The sequence below is a fragment of the Silurus meridionalis genome, chromosome 24 (assembly GCF_014805685.1).
Source record: "Silurus meridionalis isolate SWU-2019-XX chromosome 24, ASM1480568v1, whole genome shotgun sequence".
Lineage (NCBI taxonomy): Eukaryota > Metazoa > Chordata > Actinopteri > Siluriformes > Siluridae > Silurus > Silurus meridionalis.
In genome coordinates this window covers 4106214-4124823 of record NC_060907.1, presented here as the reverse complement: position 1 = coordinate 4124823, position 18610 = coordinate 4106214, and the positions used below count along the sequence as shown (strand labels likewise).

The following is an 18610-nucleotide window of genomic DNA, read 5'->3' as shown; positions in this document are numbered from 1 at the left end:
ACTGCATAAACGACACAATCCTGGATGGACGCTTCAGAATAGATTCCTTGGAGCTCATCTCGTGCTTCTCGGCGTAACCTGGTGTTCTTCTGGACTTGGATGAGCACCAGGATGAGCACGAAGAGCACCAGGATGTATGTCTTTACTTCTGGTCTTGAAGTGATAGCAGACTCAATCGACAATTCTCTCCTCATTTACCTCAAAAACTTGCTCATCTTTCCAACTCCTCGCACTGCTGCCATCAAAATCATGTGGTTGTCGTCTCTTCTTCTTGATTAACGGACCACAAGAAACTGCACTACCAACTCCAGCTGTATCTCCATGGCAAGTACAAGACATGAAATCAATCAATCTACAGCCTATTGGAGCTCAAAACCCACCTTTGTTTATATCTGACTCCAAAGTTCTGTTTGCTTTCCGACTTTTTTTACATTTTTAATTCAACCTTGAAATGATAGATATTGGGCATCCTTTCTTTCCGTTTACATTCTGTATATGGAACCATGTTGGGCAGGTTTTGTTTCTTCTAAATTATTTTCCAAATAAAAAGATTAAACATAAAAATGTGATTCTTATCCAGATCTATTTTTTTACTTATTTAATAATAATAATAATAATAATAATAATAATCTACATTTCATATAGCGCCTTTGAAAGTAACATCTCAAAGTGCTAAAAGAAAAAAATATAACAATAATAATAATAATAAAATAATAAATAATAGCAATAATAATAATAATAGCAATAATATTAAGATAAAACTAATAAGTTAAATAATAATAAGATCAGATAAAAGCGGTCCTGAAAGTTAATTTTAAGTGTAGATTTAAAAACTAAAATATATATCAATTTTAGATCCAGTCAACATAGTAAATAAACATTAAACCTCAATCCAAAAAAAGTGATATATATATATATATATATATATATATATATATATATATATATATATATATATATATATATATGTACATTGGAGAGAAAAAAGATGCAGAAATCATAACCTCCATTCCACAGAAATCACAGAATTCAGAAAGATCAGCTTTGGATCTCTGTATGAACTGGTTAGTTAAATAAATTCTACATATAATTTGAAAGACATTTTTACAAACTTTATTAGTGACAGAATTTTTCATTATAAGTCCGAATCAATTTCCAGTTATCGAAATTGTTATTCCAGAAATACTTAAATGTTGCATGAATGAATAAATGAATCAACCATCTGGAGATTTTATATAAATATATCATGTCATTTGAGCATGTTTATCTTCTGACATTTCTATCTATGCTCAATCTTTACACAGTATATTGTATATTACTATACACACCATATATTATCATGCACCTTCTGTACATGTATCACCCTTACCCTTGTGATCTAATCTTTATTTTATTTGATTTCATTTATTTTGCAAATGGTCATATACAAACAACGTGGCAATTTTTTACATTAGAATATACAGAACAGAGAAAAAACAACAAAAAACTCTGAGCTCGGAGCTCTCGCGAGATTTCACATCTGTCTGTACAGTCGATCGGGCGCCCAGACTCGAAGCTCTCGCGAGATTACACATCTCACTGCACTGTCAATCGGGCGAACGGACTCTGAGCTCTCGCGAGATGTCACGTCTCACTGCACTGTCGATCGGGAGCCCAAACTCGGAGCTCTCGCGAGATTTTGGCACATTCGCTCACTAAGGTCACCTTCTAAATATGGCCGACAACCCTTTCTAATTTGTTTAGTCCCGTCGCTGATTGGCTGACGAGGATAGAACGTCACGCTACGGAAGCCGGAAGCAGACACGGTGCGTTCCTATGCACCACAAGAAAAAAAAAAAGAAATCGCGCTGGCGATTGAATAAGTACCAATCTGACGAGATTGAGAGAGAGCGAGATTGAGAACGGGGGATATTTCAACCTATTTTTGAGATCAACTGCAATCTCATAAAACTAACACGAAAAGAAGAAAAAGAAGATTTTTTTTTAAAAAAAAGAGGCAAATCCGCGACATCAGGTAAAAGCGCCTTTGGCGGCACTTTCAACATGTTAGCTAGTTTAGCCGACTTAGCCGCGGCTAGCTAGCTCTCTCTTCTTCATCATGGATTTGAAGGCAATCACCGAACGCACTGTTTCTTCTCTGTCTTTTTTATTTTTTATTTATTTTTGTCGTTTTATATGTTTTATAGTTATGTCACTAACTTGGCGTCGCATATTGCCTGGTTTTTTGACACATTACCCCTACGTAGGTTTCATATCCAGCTAACCAGGTTAGCCAAACACCGCAAATTAGGCCCCCCCCCTCCTCCGTTATGTTTTACTTCGCACCCGTATTCCCACTGAGTCCCGCCTCCTCCCGGTGGGGCGCGAGAAGTTGATTGGATTAAATCAGCGTCAATCACGCAGCGCTAGCCAATGAGCACACAGGATTTTGACTTATCCCAATACGGATGGGAAATAAATATATAGATGTATGTAACGCGGCCCCCTTTTTTCGGCCTCGCCAGATTAAAAAACCGGGTAGTGTCGTGATTTGCATACACAATCAGATCGCTTATAAGGGAGATTATTTATTTATTTATATATATATATATATATATATATATATATATATATATATATAAAGACTCACAATAACGCGCATAATAATGCACATAATAGAGCAATAAACGACTTGTTGCTGTGATTGATTGCTCTTCACACACAACCCGATCAACAGCGATCAGTTATCAAGATTTAATCCCAGTCGAAATGACACTTCTGGGATATAACACGTTTTATAACCAGCCTCAAATACGATTTAAATCCATAATGAACACAATGAAATATCCCTGTTTACGAACCCGCACGGGGTATAAACAGAGGGCGAATGATAGAGGGGTGTCCGGTTTTTTTTGCCCATCACCACATTATCTTAAAGTTAAAATCGATCATCTGGGGATTTCTAAAACGTGATATTGTGTGATAAAAAACAAACAAAAAGAAACTAAAAACATTTTGGTGCAACTGGATTCGGTTGGAAATGCACTTGGATTTCCGGACACCCCTACAATGGACTGTACCATTGCGCACCTCTGACACTCATGCTGTCATGATTTATAGTGAAATATATCTCCATATATAATAAACATTATATATTAAATAGTAGTTTTTAATGATAATACACATATGTACGACTCGTATTTTGCCTCCGAATAAAATTTTAGGATTGAACTTCACCCCGAATTCCTGTATTAGGAGCCCAAACTGCGTAATCAATTAATCAATCAATTAATTAGATTGGATTTGTCTGAATCCCCACACGTGATTACCATGTAGACATTTTATCGCAAGGTTCGAAAGTGGTATTTGAGGCATTAAGGCATTTAAGGGGGAATGGTTTTGCTCAGCAGTGCCAGCTTGGTGGTGCTGGGATTTGAACTCATGACCTTCTGTGCCAATGCCTTAACCAGCTCACGTCCCTTTCGAGCGGCTCGTTTTTAGGACCTTGCGTCTACAGCGCTCGCATTCGCACCCCGCCCCACCTTTACAATCCTGACGGTTATTAACCATCCCCGACCCTCTTCACCCGCTTCCATCGTGTCTCGTCACAAGAACCCGGTTCTGATTTGAGTCATTGCGGTTTTGTTTGTCCCCCTCCCACCCCCCGCCCTCACCACACCATGGCACTCAGTCCATTAAGTCTGGAGCATCAGTAGCTGGAGCTGTCTGTGAGCGTGTGTGTAAGGTTTATCCGGAGTGTGTGTGTGTGTGTGTGTGTGTATGTGTTGCATCGCTGATCATTTCGAGTAGAGTTCTCTGTCTAGCGCACTCATTCGTCCTCTGTGTGTGTTTTCCGTGTTTCTGTTTTATTTGCGTGCGTGCATGTGCGTCCTCGTCTTTGTATGTGGGTGCGTGTGTGGGTGGGGGGTGTGTGCGTGTGTGTGTGGGTGCGTGTGTGTGCATGTGTGTGTGTGTGTGTGTGTGTGTGTGTGTGAGGGCAGGATGGAGTGGCAGCCGGACGAGCAGAGCCTCCAGCAGGTTCTCCTGCTGCTGAAGGACTCGCAGTCTCCAGACACGGCCACGCAGAGAGCGGTGCAGGAGGTATCCTTTCCTAAAGAAAAGAAAAGAGAGACGGAGGGAGGGAGGGAGGACACGTGTGTCTCTATTGGTGGGTCTAAGTGTGAGAACATGGTGAGGGGTGAAGACCCTCCTTTGTGAGGAGAAGACAGGGAGACAGTTGAGAAATGGTGAGACTGAGGGAGAGGAATTGAGAAAAATGAAAAAGAGAGAAACTGAGTGGTAATGAACGAGAGAGAAAGAGAACAGAGAATAAAAAAAAGAGAGATGATGGTTGAGGTCCCCATGTTGCATCCTGAGCATTTTATTTTCTTTCACTGTTTTAGTTTTGTTCTTATTTTGTGTTGTTGTGGTGATGGTGATGGTGGTGATGAAGGTGGTGGGTGTTGTGATGGTGGTTGTTGTGTGAAATGTCCTTAGCCTGTATGGTGACAGAAACTGGAGCAGCTCAATCAGTTCCCCGACTTCAACAATTACCTCATCTTCGTCCTCACAAGTCTCAAATCTGAAGGTGAGTCTCTCCTCGATCTTCTCATCTCCTGCTCACATGGGTTTCAGATGAGTTTTAATCTGACCTGTCGCGTGTGTGTGTGTGTGTGTGTGTGTGTGTGTGTGCGCGCGCGTGTGCCCACAGATGAGCCGACCCGCTCTCTCAGTGGTCTGATCCTGAAGAACAACGTGAAGGCTCACTATCAGAGTTTCCCTCCTGCCGTGGCCGACTTCATCAAACAGGAGTGTCTCAACAACATCGGAGACCAGTCACCCCTCATCCGCGCCACCATCGGTGTGTGTGTGTGTGTGTGTGAGATGTTTATTCATCAAGAGCACAGTCCTGAACATGTAATACCTCTGCCTAGATACTGTTGCTAACGGGAGGGGTGTAGTAATTTGTGTGTGTGTGTGTGTGTGTGTGTGTGTGTGTGTGTGTGTGTGTGTGTGTGTGTGTAGGTATTCTGATCACCACCATATCGTCTAAAGGTGAGCTGCAGACATGGCCTGAGCTTCTGCCACAGCTATGTAACCTGCTCAACTCTGAAGACTACAACACCTGCGAGGTAACATGCACACGCGCGCACACACACACACACACTCATTCATGCACATGCTCCTAGGTTCTCTTGTGTGGTGTATGTTTGCTGTTTGATGATGTATAACTGTAAGGTGTGTGTGTGTGTGTAGGGTTCGTTCGGGGCGTTACAGAAGATCTGTGAGGACTCGTCTGAGCTGCTGGACAGCGACGCTCTGAATCGTCCTCTCAACATCATGATCCCCAAATTCCTGCAGTTCTTCAAACACTGCAGCCCCAAAATCAGGTCTCACCCCCCCGCCTGTCTGTCCCACTATATGCCAATCTCACCCTCTTCCTGTCTCACCCTCTTCTTGTCTCATTCTCTGATTGTTCCACTCACCATCTTATCCAATGCCTGTATTACTCCGGCCCACCCTCTATCTGTCTCATTTCTGTCTCATTCTCATCCTGTCTCTCTCACCCTGACCCACCCCAATCTTCCCCTCTGCCTGTTCCATGCACTTCCCTCGTCTCACTGTCTCACACTTCTCGTCTCACTGTCTCACTCACGCACTGTATTTCTCTCTCTCTCTCTCTCTCTCTCTCTCTCTCTCTTTCTCTAGGTCTCATGCCATAGCCTGTGTGAATCAGTTCATCATTAGTCGAGCTCAGGCTCTGATGGACAACATTGACACCTTCATAGAGGTGTGTATCTGAACACAACACAATGTCAGGATTTAAACTTTATTAGGGTTAGCATTGTGAACAAACGTGTGTGTGTGTGTGTGTGAACGCACGTGTACCCTTGTGTCCATCTCAGTCCCTGTTTGCACTGGCGGGTGATGAAGACTCTGAGGTGAGGAAGAACGTCTGCAGGGCTCTGGTGATGCTCCTGGAGGTCCGTATAGATCGCCTCATCCCTCACATGCACAGCATCATCCAGGTGAGAGCCCCCACACACACACACACACACACACACACTAACTCTATAACAGTTATTTTGGGTGTCCATTATTATGTAAATCTCATTTACTATTGTTTCTCTCTCTCTCTCTCTCACACACACACACACACACACACACACACACACACACACACACACACACACAGTACATGCTTCAGCGCACTCAGGACCCGGATGAGAACGTGGCTCTGGAGGCGTGTGAGTTCTGGCTCACTCTGGCTGAACAGCCCATCTGTAAAGAAGCTCTATCAGGTCACCTGGTCCAGTGAGTACCCTATTGATCTTCTCCCCTCCCTTCTACCCCGACCCCTAAATCTTATACAGTGGTACAGTCCATTTTATTATGTCACAATATTACTTTCTCAAGCCTCAGATCTCTACCTGTTTATTTCATTATCTATGATTTATAAACAACAAAACCAATATATATATTTAATTATGCTCAGAAACAGTGTTTAAACTGTGTGTGTGTGTGTGTGTGTGTGTGTGTGTGTGTGTGTGTGTGTTTAGACTTATTCCCATCCTGGTTAACGGGATGAAGTACTCTGAGATCGACATCATCCTGCTAAAGGTGAGCGAATGTTTCAGTGTCACTTACACACATACACTGTCTTTAAGACGTCTATTGTCTTCATTATCTTTCTGCATCTGACTCTCTTTGACTCTGTGTCTGTGCAGGGTGATGTGGAGGAGGATGACACGGTCCCCGACAGTGAGCAGGACATAAAGCCACGTTTCCACAAGTCTCGCACCGTCACGCTGCAGCATGAAGGAGGAGAGGGACAGGAGGACGAGGACATCGACGAAGACGAGGATGATGATGACGACACTCTGTCTGACTGGAATTTGCGTGAGTAGTGTGGAAATGGGAGGAAGAGTAAAGTGTGTGAGTGTGTGTGAGAGAGATTGTGAGGCACAGGCCAAACATAGGACAGACAAACATAGCTCACACCTCCTTTACTGGGACTGGCACAGGACATACTTCTGGGTCTATTAGTGTATGTCGAGGAATGATGCCGCGTGTGTGTGTGTGTGTGTGTGTGTGTGTGTGTAAGTGTTCTGCAGCAGCCCTGGACGTTCTTGCTAACGTGTTCCGTGAAGAGCTTTTGCCCCACCTGCTGCCCCTGTTAAAAGGACTTCTGTTTCACCCAGACTGGGTCATCAAAGAGTCGGGAATTCTTGTGCTGGGAGCCATTGCTGAAGGTGTGTATCTCCATTTTACACACACACACACACACACACACACACACACACCTAAAAACATTAAACCAGTATATGCTGCTGTTTAAACTGATTTGATTTAATCTAAATCTAATAGTGTATTTTCTCTCTCTCGCTCTCGCTCTCGCTCTCCCCCTCTCTCTCTCTCTCTCTCTCTCTCTCTCTCTCTCTCTCTCTCTCTCTCTCTCTCTCTCTCTCTCTCTCTCTCTCTCTCTCCCTCTCTCTCTCTCCTCTCTCTCTCTCTCTCTCCTCTCTCTCTCTCTCTCTCTCTCTCTCTCTCTCTCTCTCTCTCTCTCTCTCTCTCAGGCTGTATGCAGGGCATGGTCCAGTACCTGCCAGAGTTGATTCCTCACCTGATCCAGTGTCTGTGTGATAAAAAAGCTCTGGTTCGCTCCATCGCCTGCTGGACACTGAGCCGCTATGCCCACTGGGTGGTGAGCCAACCGCCTGATGCCCACCTCAAACCTCTCATGACCGAGCTGCTCAAGCGCATCCTCGACGGCAACAAGAGGGTGCAGGAGGCTGCATGCAGGTGTGTGTGTATGGGTTTGTGTGTGATATGTGATATAATAGAGATAAAAGTGCTCCCACTTATATCTCCTTCTCTTTCTATCTCTACCCCCTCTCACGGCATGTTCTTCCCCCCGTTTCTCGTTGTTAGTGCGTTTGCCACTCTGGAGGAGGAGGCCTGCACAGAGCTCGTCCCCTACCTCAGCTTCATCCTGGACACTCTGGTTTTTGCGTTTGGAAAATACCAGCACAAGAACCTTCTCATCCTCTACGACGCCATTGGGACCCTTGCTGACTCTGTGGGACATCACCTCAACCAGCCGGTATTCTTTCTAACTCACACACTCGCACGCGCGTGCACACACACACACACACAGAGAGATCATCTTGTTATTGAGTATCTAAATGAAATGGGTTTGAAGTTGTTTGGTCGGTTGATGTTTCTGCTCTGTGTATAGGAGTACATTCAGAAGCTGATGCCTCCTCTGATCCAAAAATGGAACGAGCTGAAGGACGAGGATAAAGACCTTTTCCCCCTGCTGGAGGTGAGACACTCAAACAGATAGACTGTTCTTTTTCTATTTTGGAATAAATTGACTGATGATTGGAGAACCAGAGCAATATCAACTCTGCAAAGTGGATAACGAGATGAATGGAAAACAGGACAGATAAACAAGTTGATTTAGAGATGATGGATATGCTGAATGTCTGGTGAACTACAGGACAGACCGATTGGTTGGATAGATAATTTCTTATATCAATGATTGTACATTGTACTGTGTGCCTCAGAAGATGATTGGAGAAATCGACAGACATTTGGAAAGATGGACAGAAGGGGACAGATGGATAGACTAGTCTTGGACAAATTGATAGATCATAGAAGGGGACTGGTGGACAGAAAGAAGTGAATTGGTTAAATAGATAATGAATAGTTAAAATGATCAGAGGATACAAGGATTGATTTATGGATAAGAAATTGATGGATGGATTGGTGGATGGGAGGATAGATGAAGAGATAATGGGACAAATCGAATGAACAGATGTTCAACTAGAGGGAGTGATCAATACGGAGTCAAATGTAAAATATGTCACAGGTTCCGGAGATTGAAGATGATGATGATGATGATGGTTTTTATTTATAAACTTTTATATAAGATCACTGTAACAGTTCACACTATGGCCTGAAGAGGGCGGTGTTATATATCTCACACTCTACAATAAGTCTGGACCACTGGTTTGGAGTACTGCAATCTTATTTGCCCGCTTGTATAGTTTCCATGGACACCAGGGGGCGGAGTCAGAGAAGGGGTAGGGGTTTGTGGTGCTCCAAAATGGAACTTTTGATTAACTCTCTGTTCTCTAAACGTACCAGATGGCGGTTCTGCAGTCAGGTCCAAAACTTAGGGGTGTGTTTTTTTTCTCTGTAGTGTTTGTCGTCGGTGGCGACGGCGCTGCAGAGCGGCTTCCTGCCCTACTGTGAGCCTGTGTATCAGCGCTGTGTCACGCTGGTGCAGAAAACCCTCGCTCAGGCTATGGTGAGTGTGTGTACCGTACACACAAAACACACGTGTGGATGTATGAAGTTCTTGACGTGTATAGTAAAACGTGTGTGTGTGCCACACAGATGTACAGCCAGCAGCCGGATCAGTACGAGGCTCCCGATAAGGACTTCATGATTGTGGCTCTGGATCTGCTCAGTGGGTTGGCCGAGGGTCTCGGCGGTCACGTCGAACAGCTGGTCGCCCGTAGCAACATCATGACCCTCCTCTTCCAGTGCATGCAGGTACATGTGTGTTTAACATCCACAACAAAAATATTTTTAATAAAATAAAATCCCACAATACCAATAGAACTAAAGAAAGTGTGTGTGTGTGTGTGTGTGTGTGTGTGTGTGTGTGTGTAGGACACAATGCCAGAGGTGAGACAGAGTTCATTTGCTCTGCTGGGTGATCTGACCAAAGCCTGCTTTCCTCATGTAAAACCATGCATTGGTAAGATACCACACACACACATTTCCATAACCGTATTCACTATTAATGTTTATTGCACCATTTCTTTTCCTTTTTGACACTCTGGCATTTGGGGTGGGTGTGTGTGTGTGTGCAGCTGAGTTTATGCCGATTTTGGGAACAAATCTGAACCCTGAGTTCATCTCGGTGTGTAATAACGCCACATGGGCCATCGGAGAGATCTGCATGCAGATGGGTGAGTCGTCTTTTAAAGCGTCTGTTTATAACCTGGTTATTCTGAGGATTAACGTGTGTGTGTGTGTGTGTGTGTGTGTGTGTGTGTGTGTGTGTGTGTGTGTGTGTGTGTGTGTGTGTGTGTGTGTGTGTGTGTTGATCAGGTGTGGAGATGCAGCCATACGTCGCTCTGGTGCTTCATCATCTGGTGGAGATCATTAATAGACCAAACACTCCCAAAACCCTGCTGGAGAACACCGGTACTGCATCTCTACACAATTTTTTTTTATTTATTTATTTTTTTTAAAGAACACACTTCTATAAACATCTGTATTCACTCTTGTACACACTCTAATACACACTCCTATATACTCTAATACACAACCAACAGACCCCTTCCCATGTACTTCAGTACACATCTTTACACACAGACACGCTCCTGTACACACACACGCGCACACACGCTCCGGTACATACACACACTCCTTACAAACATTGTATGTTTTTGACTCCTCCCTCTTTTCACCTCCAGCTATCACGATTGGTCGGTTGGGGTACGTGTGTCCACAGGAAGTGGCTCCGATGCTGCAGCAGTTCATTCGGCCCTGGTGAGTTTCATCTTTATCGCACGCCAGACGTGTTTACACCAGAGGTGTCTTACAAGGGTTGTAATGCTGTGTGTGTGTGTGTGTGTGTGTGTGTGTGTGTGTGTGTGTGTGTGTGTGTGTGCGCGTGTAGGTGCACGTCTCTGAGAAACATCCGAGATAACGAGGAAAAAGACTCCGCCTTCAGGGGCATCTGTGTGATGATCGGGGTCAATCCTGGAGGTGTGGTGCAGGTGAGAAGAAGGGGGAAAAAAAAGTCTGTCCGTCTCTCTCTCTCTCTCTCTCTCTCTCTCCATATTTCTTTATCTCATATAACTCGTTCTCTCTCCCTCCCCCTTTTCCTTTTTTTTTTGTCCCTCTCTCTCCATCTTTCTCTATCCCCCTCTTATTTTATTTTTCTCGGTCTTATCTATCCCACTTTTTTTTTCTCTATCTATCTCACTTCTTCTGTCTCTCACACTTTTCTCCTCCTTCCTCTCTCTCTCTCTCTCTCTCTCTCTCTCCTTCTCTCAGGATTTTATCTTCTTCTGTGATGCTGTGGCCTCCTGGGTCAATCCCAAAGAAGACCTCAGAGAAATGTTCTATAAGGTAATAATAAAATATAATAAAATAAAATGGTTTATTAAAATACATTTTCATTAGATTCAGGTAGAGCAGTCATATCAGAGTGTGTGTCAGTGTTTTATAAACGTGTGTGTGTGTGTGTGTGTGTGTGTGTGTGTGTGTGTGTGTGTGTGTGTGTGTGTGTGTGTGTGTGTGTGTGTGTGTAGATCCTGCACGGTTTTAAGGACCAGGTCGGGGAGGAGAACTGGCAGCAGTTCTCGGAGCAGTTCCCTCCAATCCTGAAAGAGCGTCTCTCCGCATGCTACGGCGTGTAGAACCCACCCTACACACACGCGGCACGAAGACGCGCCGTCAGGTGAAGCCCCGCCCCCTTGTTTACACCTTATTACCTGCACAGATCCTGATTCTAATCTATCTCTCTCTCTCTCTCTCTCTCTCTCTCTCTCTCTCTCTCTGACAGATGAATCTTTAGGAGGGTTACCGGGGGGGAACTCATCCATCTGTGTATTGCACTGCCCTGATCGTGGGGGAGAGGGACGCGATTGGCCGCTCCGCCTGACGGACAGCCCCCACGACCCTGTGTGTGTCTCCATGAGGGTGGGCGGGAGGGATGGGAGGGGGGAGGGGAACTCCTCTAGTTAACTACAGAATGCACCCAATTGCAGGGGGGGTAGACCTAAAACACCACGTAGCGGGGACGAAAGGACGATAGCGTAAAACAACCACCAGAGGGAGCACGTAACGAGCAAGGGGGGAGGGGGGGGGGGTGTTAGTACGGTTAATAACAAATAAAGGGAGGCGGACCAACATATTAATACTACAATGAAGGATAGGCGCTAGAGAGCGATCTGTTGGGTGGGGGGGGGGAGGGGAATCATGAGAAAATCCCATCACAAGCGAACCACCAAAAAAATAAAAAAATAACGGATTTGCAAAAATCGAGGAGGAGACGCTGGCATTATATTACCAATTCTGTTTCTGGGGTTTTTTTGTTTGTTTACTTTCTTTCTCTCCAATGAGTCGCTGTTATTTTTGTTTTTATTTCTCTGCTTCAGCAGGTTTTCTTCTCACTACTCGTTTCGGTCCGATCGTATGTTCGTAATTGTAACTTTTTGCGTGTGTGTAATTGCTTGTTTCGGAAAGTCTAGACGAATCGTGCACTGACCGTCATTCTTTTTTTTTTTTTTTACAGAAAAAACCTGAAATCTTTTCTTTTTGAGATCAAAACGAGAGCTGCTTAGGATTTTTTTTTTCATTGCACTAAAGGCGCTGTTTTATAGATAACATTCGCTAGCTAGTATCGTTTTTTTTTTTTTTTTTTTTGGGTGGGGGTGGTTCTTACGTTTAGACTCCGCCCACTGAAACGATGTGCTATAAAATTTCGGCGAATCATCACCAGGATCACGCGTTACTCTAAATAATAAGAAAAATACAAATTTGTTTTGTAGCCCCCATACATACATCTATATGTTGCTATTAAAATACGCTTGTCGCTATACGGTGCTCTGATCCTGATTAAAAAAAAAAAACCTTTTACTCGCTTAGCTTAGAACGAATTCCACTCATTGACTACCATGTAGTTTAGCTGCAACGCTGGAACGTGAAAAAATACGTTCACGTCACTCCTCTATTGTTTTTCCCCCCAAATTATAAATATTACTTGTTATCACTGAGGATTTGATTCCAGGATCATGATTGAGTGGATATTTTTTTTTTGGAGCAGATCCACGTTAAAGGTAACAAAAGTTCAAACCAGACAAAAATTGTTTTTTTTTTTTTTTTTTTTTTTTTTTGCGACCAGCTACGATCCGCACGTTTTCGAATTGCGAAAGAAAAAAAAAAAACCCAACCCTGATTTAAGTAAATAAGTTAAAACAGAATAAGATAAATAGATAATAAAATAAGTAAATATAAACGACGGCTGTGGATTTGCGTAACAGGTTTGCTGTAACTGGTCAGTAATTGTTCTTAGCTGCGTTGTTTATTTTTTTTGCTTGTTTTGTTTTTGTGTAACTGTTTATTTGTTGTGTTTGAATGGTTGTAAGTTTATTTTGTGTGTGTGTGGCTTTAATGTTTCATGTTTTAAGGTACGTTAAATTACACTTGATTCCTGGACCCCTATTGACCTGTAAACTGTGACCAATGTGTGTGTGTGTGTGTGTGTGTGTGTGTGTGTGTGTGTGTGTGTGTGTGTTTTCTCAGAGTGTGAGGGCGGAGTTTGTTTGCTAACGAGACAGTGTGTTTGTGTGCGTACCCGAGAGAAAGTATTTGTACTGCTAACTATTGATGCCATATTGATATTTGATATGTAGTGAGTAAACGCCTATGAATTACACGTCTAGACGACACATTTCTTTTTTTAAATTATTCATTATTTTGCTGCTACTGCTGGTTTTTTTCTGTTTTGTTTCTATTTTTTTTTATTATGAAATTAATGATATCTTTAAAACATATCCACAATAAGAAACACCATGTTTTACATCTCGTTATGCACCCCCCTCTCTCTCTCTCTCTCTCTCTCTCTCTCCCTCCCCACTCTCCCTCTCCTCTCTCTTCCCCACTCTCCTCTCTCCTCTCTCTCCCCACTCTCCCTCTCTCCTCTCTCTCCCCACTATCTCTCTCTCTCTCTCTCTCTCACCTCCCTCTCTTTCCCTCTCCCTCTCTCTCTCTTTCTCTCCCCCACTCTCTTTCTCTCTCTCTCCCTCTTTCTCTCTCATTAGTTTTTTTTGTTATTTTTATTTTGTTTTATTTATTTAGTTTTGTTTTTGTATTTAGGAATTTAATGCGGACAAATTTACAGATTAAATATGAGCTGGTGGACTCATGGTTTCGTCTCGGTTGTGTCCGATGTCTTTTCTTGGGATATTAAATAAATAAAAAAAAGATTTGGAAAAAAAAAGTGAGGCAGATGAATGGGGGGTGTGTGTGTGTGTGTGTGAGATAGATAGATAGATAGAGTGAGGAAAATAAGTATTTAAACGCCCTGCTATTTTGCAAGTTCTCCCACTTAGAAATCATGGAGCGGTCTGAAATGGTCATCGTAGGTGCATGTCCACTGTGAGAGACATAATCTAAAAAAAAAAATCCAGAAATCACAATGTATGATTTTTTAACTATTTATTTGTATGATACAGCTGCAAATAAGTATTTGAACACCTGAGAAAGTCAATGTTAATATTTGGTACAGTAGCCTTTGTTTGCAATTACAGAGGTCAAATGTTTCCTGTAGTTTTTCACCAGGTTTGCACACACTGCAGGAGGGATTTTGGCCCACTCCTCCACACAGATCTTCTCTAGATCAGTCAGGTTTCTGTCTTGTTGCTGAGAAACACGGAGTTTAAGCTCCCTCCAAAGATTCTCTATTGGGTTTAGGTCTGGAGACTGGCTAGGCCACGCCAGAACCTTGATATGCTTCTTACAGAGCCACTCCTTGGTTATCCTGGCTGTGTGCTTCGGGACATTGTCATGTTGGAAGACCCAGCCTCGACCCATCTTCAATGCTCTAACTGAGGGAAGGAGGTTGTTCCCCAAAATCTCGCAATACATGGCCCCGGTCATCCTCTCCTTAATACAGTGCAGTCGCCCTGTCCCATGTGCAGAAAAACACCCCCAAAGCATGATGCTACCAAACCCATGCTTCACAGTAGGGATGGTGTTCTTGGGATGGTACTCATCATTCTTCTTCCTCCAAACACGTTTAGTGGAATTATGACCAAAAAGTTATATTTTGATCTCATCTGACCACATGACTTTCTCCCATGACTCCTCTGGATCATCCAAATGGTCATTGGCAAACTTAAGACGTGCCTGGACATGTGCTGGTTTAAGCAGGGGAACCTTCCGTGCCATGCATGATTTCAAACAATGACGTCTTAGTGTATTACCAACAGTAACCTTGGAAACAGTGGTCCCAGCTCTTTTCAGGTCATTGACCAGCTCCTCCCGTGTAGTTCTGGGCTGATTTCTCACCTTCCTTAGGATCATTGAGACCCCACGAGGTGAGATCTTGCATGGAGCCCCAGTCCGAGGGAGATTGACAGTCATGTTTAGCTTCTTCCATTTTCTAATGATTGCTCCAACAGTGGACCTTTTTTCACCAAGCTGTTGGCAATTTCCCCGTAGCCCTTTCCAGCCTTGTGGAGGTGTACAATTTTGTCTCTAGTGTCTTTGGACAGCTCTTTGGTCTTGGCCATGTTAGTAGTTGGATTCTTACTGATTGTATGGGGTGGACAGGTGTCTTTATGCAGCTAACGACCTCAAACAGGTGCATCTAATTTAGGATAATAAATGTAGTGGAGGTGGACATTTTAAAGGCAGACTAACAGGTCTTGCGTGAGATTTAATTCATTCACAAGGGTGTCGGTAAAGTCAGGTACTGATGGAGATGAGGAGACCTGGGGGGTCTCGGGGCATGAAAAGTTCACCCTAAAGGCTGGAGCTCTATAGCAGGAGATCTTCATCTTCCACCCGATGGAAAGCAGCTCTTCATGGAGCTGGCTTTGTGCACAGGGGCATCGTCATGCTGGAACAGGTTTGGACCTGCTAGTTCAAGCGAAGGGAAACACTTATACTGTAAAATTGTGTGTTTGTGGTAACAGTTTGGTGAAGCACCACATGTGGCTGGAAAAGTCAGGTGTCCTAATACTTTTGGCCACACAGTGTAAATCCCCCCAGCTTTATTTTCTAAATGTGATGTATATCTGTGTGTAGTGGTCACTTTACTTAACGTAAACCTCATTACCCAGGAAAAATAATGTTTTATTTATTTTATTACTATTTTTATAGAATAAACTTTACGGAATAATTTCGGCAAAAACAATTGACTTTGTGTAGTGAACCTGCTTCATCACTACAATCAGTGACCACCGTCTCCATAACAACCAACGGCTTTTTATTTAATTTGTTTTAAAAAAAAAAAACTACCTCTTTTAACTGCCATATGGATTAAATAATTAGAGAATTTGTTTTCCATGTGAATTGTTTTATTTATAAGTAGACATGTATTAATTTATTTATATATATATATATATAATATTTGTGTGTCTGAACAGAGACGGCAGAGAGCGCCCCCTGTCGGTTTTGTTTTTACAAATTTTTACAAAAGCTCAGCGTTTTGTTATGAGCGTGTAAAAGAAAAAGTAGACCCTTTCACTCTGCACGTCCTATGAGCTCACATCCCAAACAGTAATAGCACAAGTCATCTGACGCTAGCAGGGTTTGACCAGTTACACGTTTATCCTCATGAATAAAAAGTAAAGACTGATTTCCTGAATTCTAGTGAGGGAAAAAGTCAAATATTTGACTTGGAGATGTAGGGAGGTCAAATAAAAATTCTCCCCCAACGGAAACACTTCCGTGAATTACATTTACTTGGTAACTGTCCACTATTGCTTTTGTGAGATACTGAATGTACACAAAGGTGCAGTATCTTTTGCACCCATCATATAAGCACGAAGACGGAAAATGTGTGTGTGTGTGTGTTGGTATTAATCACGTTGTGGGGACAAATATCTGTATACACAGTCACATAATGGGGACCTTTTCCCTTGTGGGGACCAGAAATCAGGTCCCCATCAGGGTAACCCGTGTAAATGATATAGGGAAGTTATTCTGAATGTGCTGGTGAAGTTTCAGCATTGGCCCATAACGTATGTTTTTTAGTCAATGTGTGTAGGGGTACTCAGCTGCGCCCCCGACATTACTAGATGGTAATGCATGCAACTTCTCCACACACAAACTTTATCCAAATATGGTTCGGTACCGCCCACTTTCACGCATATATTTTCCAAATGTGGTTGGGTACTGGTATTCGTGAGGGAAAAGATTTTTCAGAGGATAAAATCGAAACACAAGGTAAGCACCTGTAAAGTAAACTAATTATGTTAATTAGATGTAAGTATGTAGCAGGCTAGCTAGCTAGCGCTAATTTGCTTGGAAGGCCTGAAATTTTTCTATGGAGCGACTAGCTGATTCTGTCTAGTTAGCGTTATCGCTGTTGGGGGAGGGGCGGCATGTGTATATTTTATATAAAATAAATGACTCATGGTGGAAGCATGTTCATGGCTAAAGGTTGCGGTCTACTCTCTCTCTCTTCATCATGTTTTTTTAAGCTTATTTTAATGTTAATTCGATGTTCACCAAACAGTTTAACAAGTAGAAAATTGGGAATTGAGGAATATCAGCAAAGCAAAGTGGAATGTGCCCACTCTGATGCCTTTTACTGAAGACGTCCAAAAAAATGCATAAATATCTCAGTCAAGAGCAAGATGAGTGGAACAAATTACTCTCTGAAAGTCCTACTAAAGCCTGGATGGAGCTGGTGAAGGTTTGTCTAGCTCAGATGATTCTTTTTAACCGGCGCAGGGTACGAGAGGTGGCGAGCATGCCTTTGTCCATATTTCTTTTATCAAGAGCCACTTCAGATCCGCATTAGGATGTGGATTGGGCACTTTCCGAAGTGGAAAAAAAACTGTAGACACTTCACAAGGCTTATCGCCAGAAGAAAACGTGGTCGACCAGTTCCAATTCTTCTGACTCCAATTTTCGAGGTTCAGACTGCCTCTGTGGCTTTGCAAAGGCATGTGGTGCAAAGTGTCCCAAGGCAGTGACATCTACCAAACTGCGAAAGCATGGCGCAACCCTGTCAACGGTGTTGAATATGACAGACACAGAGATAGACCAGCTGGCAAACTTTCTTGGGCACGACATAACCATCCATCGTTAGTTCTATGTGATGCTTAAAAATCACATACCTCACTTGCGACCAGGTGTCCCAATACTTCTGGCAATATAGTTTATTTTAGTCATGTTTTATAACACCATAGGTTTTATAATGACAGATGAAGGCCACATGCGGAAATGCTGCACTTTATTTTTATGTTATGTTTGTAACTGCTAAATTGATTAAAAGTTGAATTCAGCAAATGAAATGTGAGGTTTATTTAAGTTATTAGTAGATTTAGTATCATGGTGTGGTACCTGGTTGGCTGTGGTTAAACACTTAGTCCTTACAGTTAAAGAAAGAATATCTTGAAGGTTTAAAGTTTTTATTTGTATGTCTGGTATAGGTTGGAAAATACCCAGTTAATAATCCACTACTAGTTCAATATTTGTATAGGGAAAGTTTTCACCTAAATCACACAGGTGTTTCTTTCAAACCCAGTAATCAATCGAAGGCAAAATTCTGCAAACAAAAAATTCTGGTTGTGAAAATCAGTACATACACTAGGTAATCTATGCAAGAGTGAATCTTTGTATCACTAACACCATTTGCACAAGTCGATCCTATCAACACCTTATTTGTAGTAAAATGACATAATTTGAACTAATACTGTTTTGTGCTGCTACTGTAATTTAATTATACGTAGTTGTTTTTATTGAAAACTTTTTTAAGTGCAAATGAACAAATGCAGTCTGAGGATTTACTTTTTATAAATGCTTAGAATTTGTCATTCGTAACATATGTATTGTTGTTGCGAGGTCCCCACAAATCATATGG

General features: G+C 42.6%; 1 protein-coding gene across 1 annotated transcript; it reads left to right on the top strand.

The window, feature by feature from the left end:
* The first annotated feature begins 1810 nt into the window (after positions 1-1810).
* LOC124378347 (transportin-2) lies at positions 1811-13447 on the top strand. Its single transcript, XM_046837962.1, has 25 exons — positions 1811-2014; positions 3981-4080; positions 4492-4567; positions 4691-4840; positions 5005-5111; positions 5236-5369; positions 5689-5770; positions 5886-6008; positions 6176-6294; positions 6540-6600; positions 6708-6879; positions 7080-7232; positions 7557-7782; positions 7912-8083; positions 8219-8305; positions 9188-9295; positions 9385-9543; positions 9664-9751; positions 9867-9965; positions 10108-10203; positions 10476-10551; positions 10682-10781; positions 11062-11136; positions 11319-11467; positions 11573-13447. Exons 2-24 carry the CDS (start codon positions 3982-3984, stop codon positions 11424-11426), a joined length of 2670 nt encoding a protein of 889 aa, XP_046693918.1. The 5' UTR covers positions 1811-2014; position 3981; the 3' UTR covers positions 11427-11467; positions 11573-13447.
* Positions 13448-18610: the final 5163 nt, after the last annotated feature.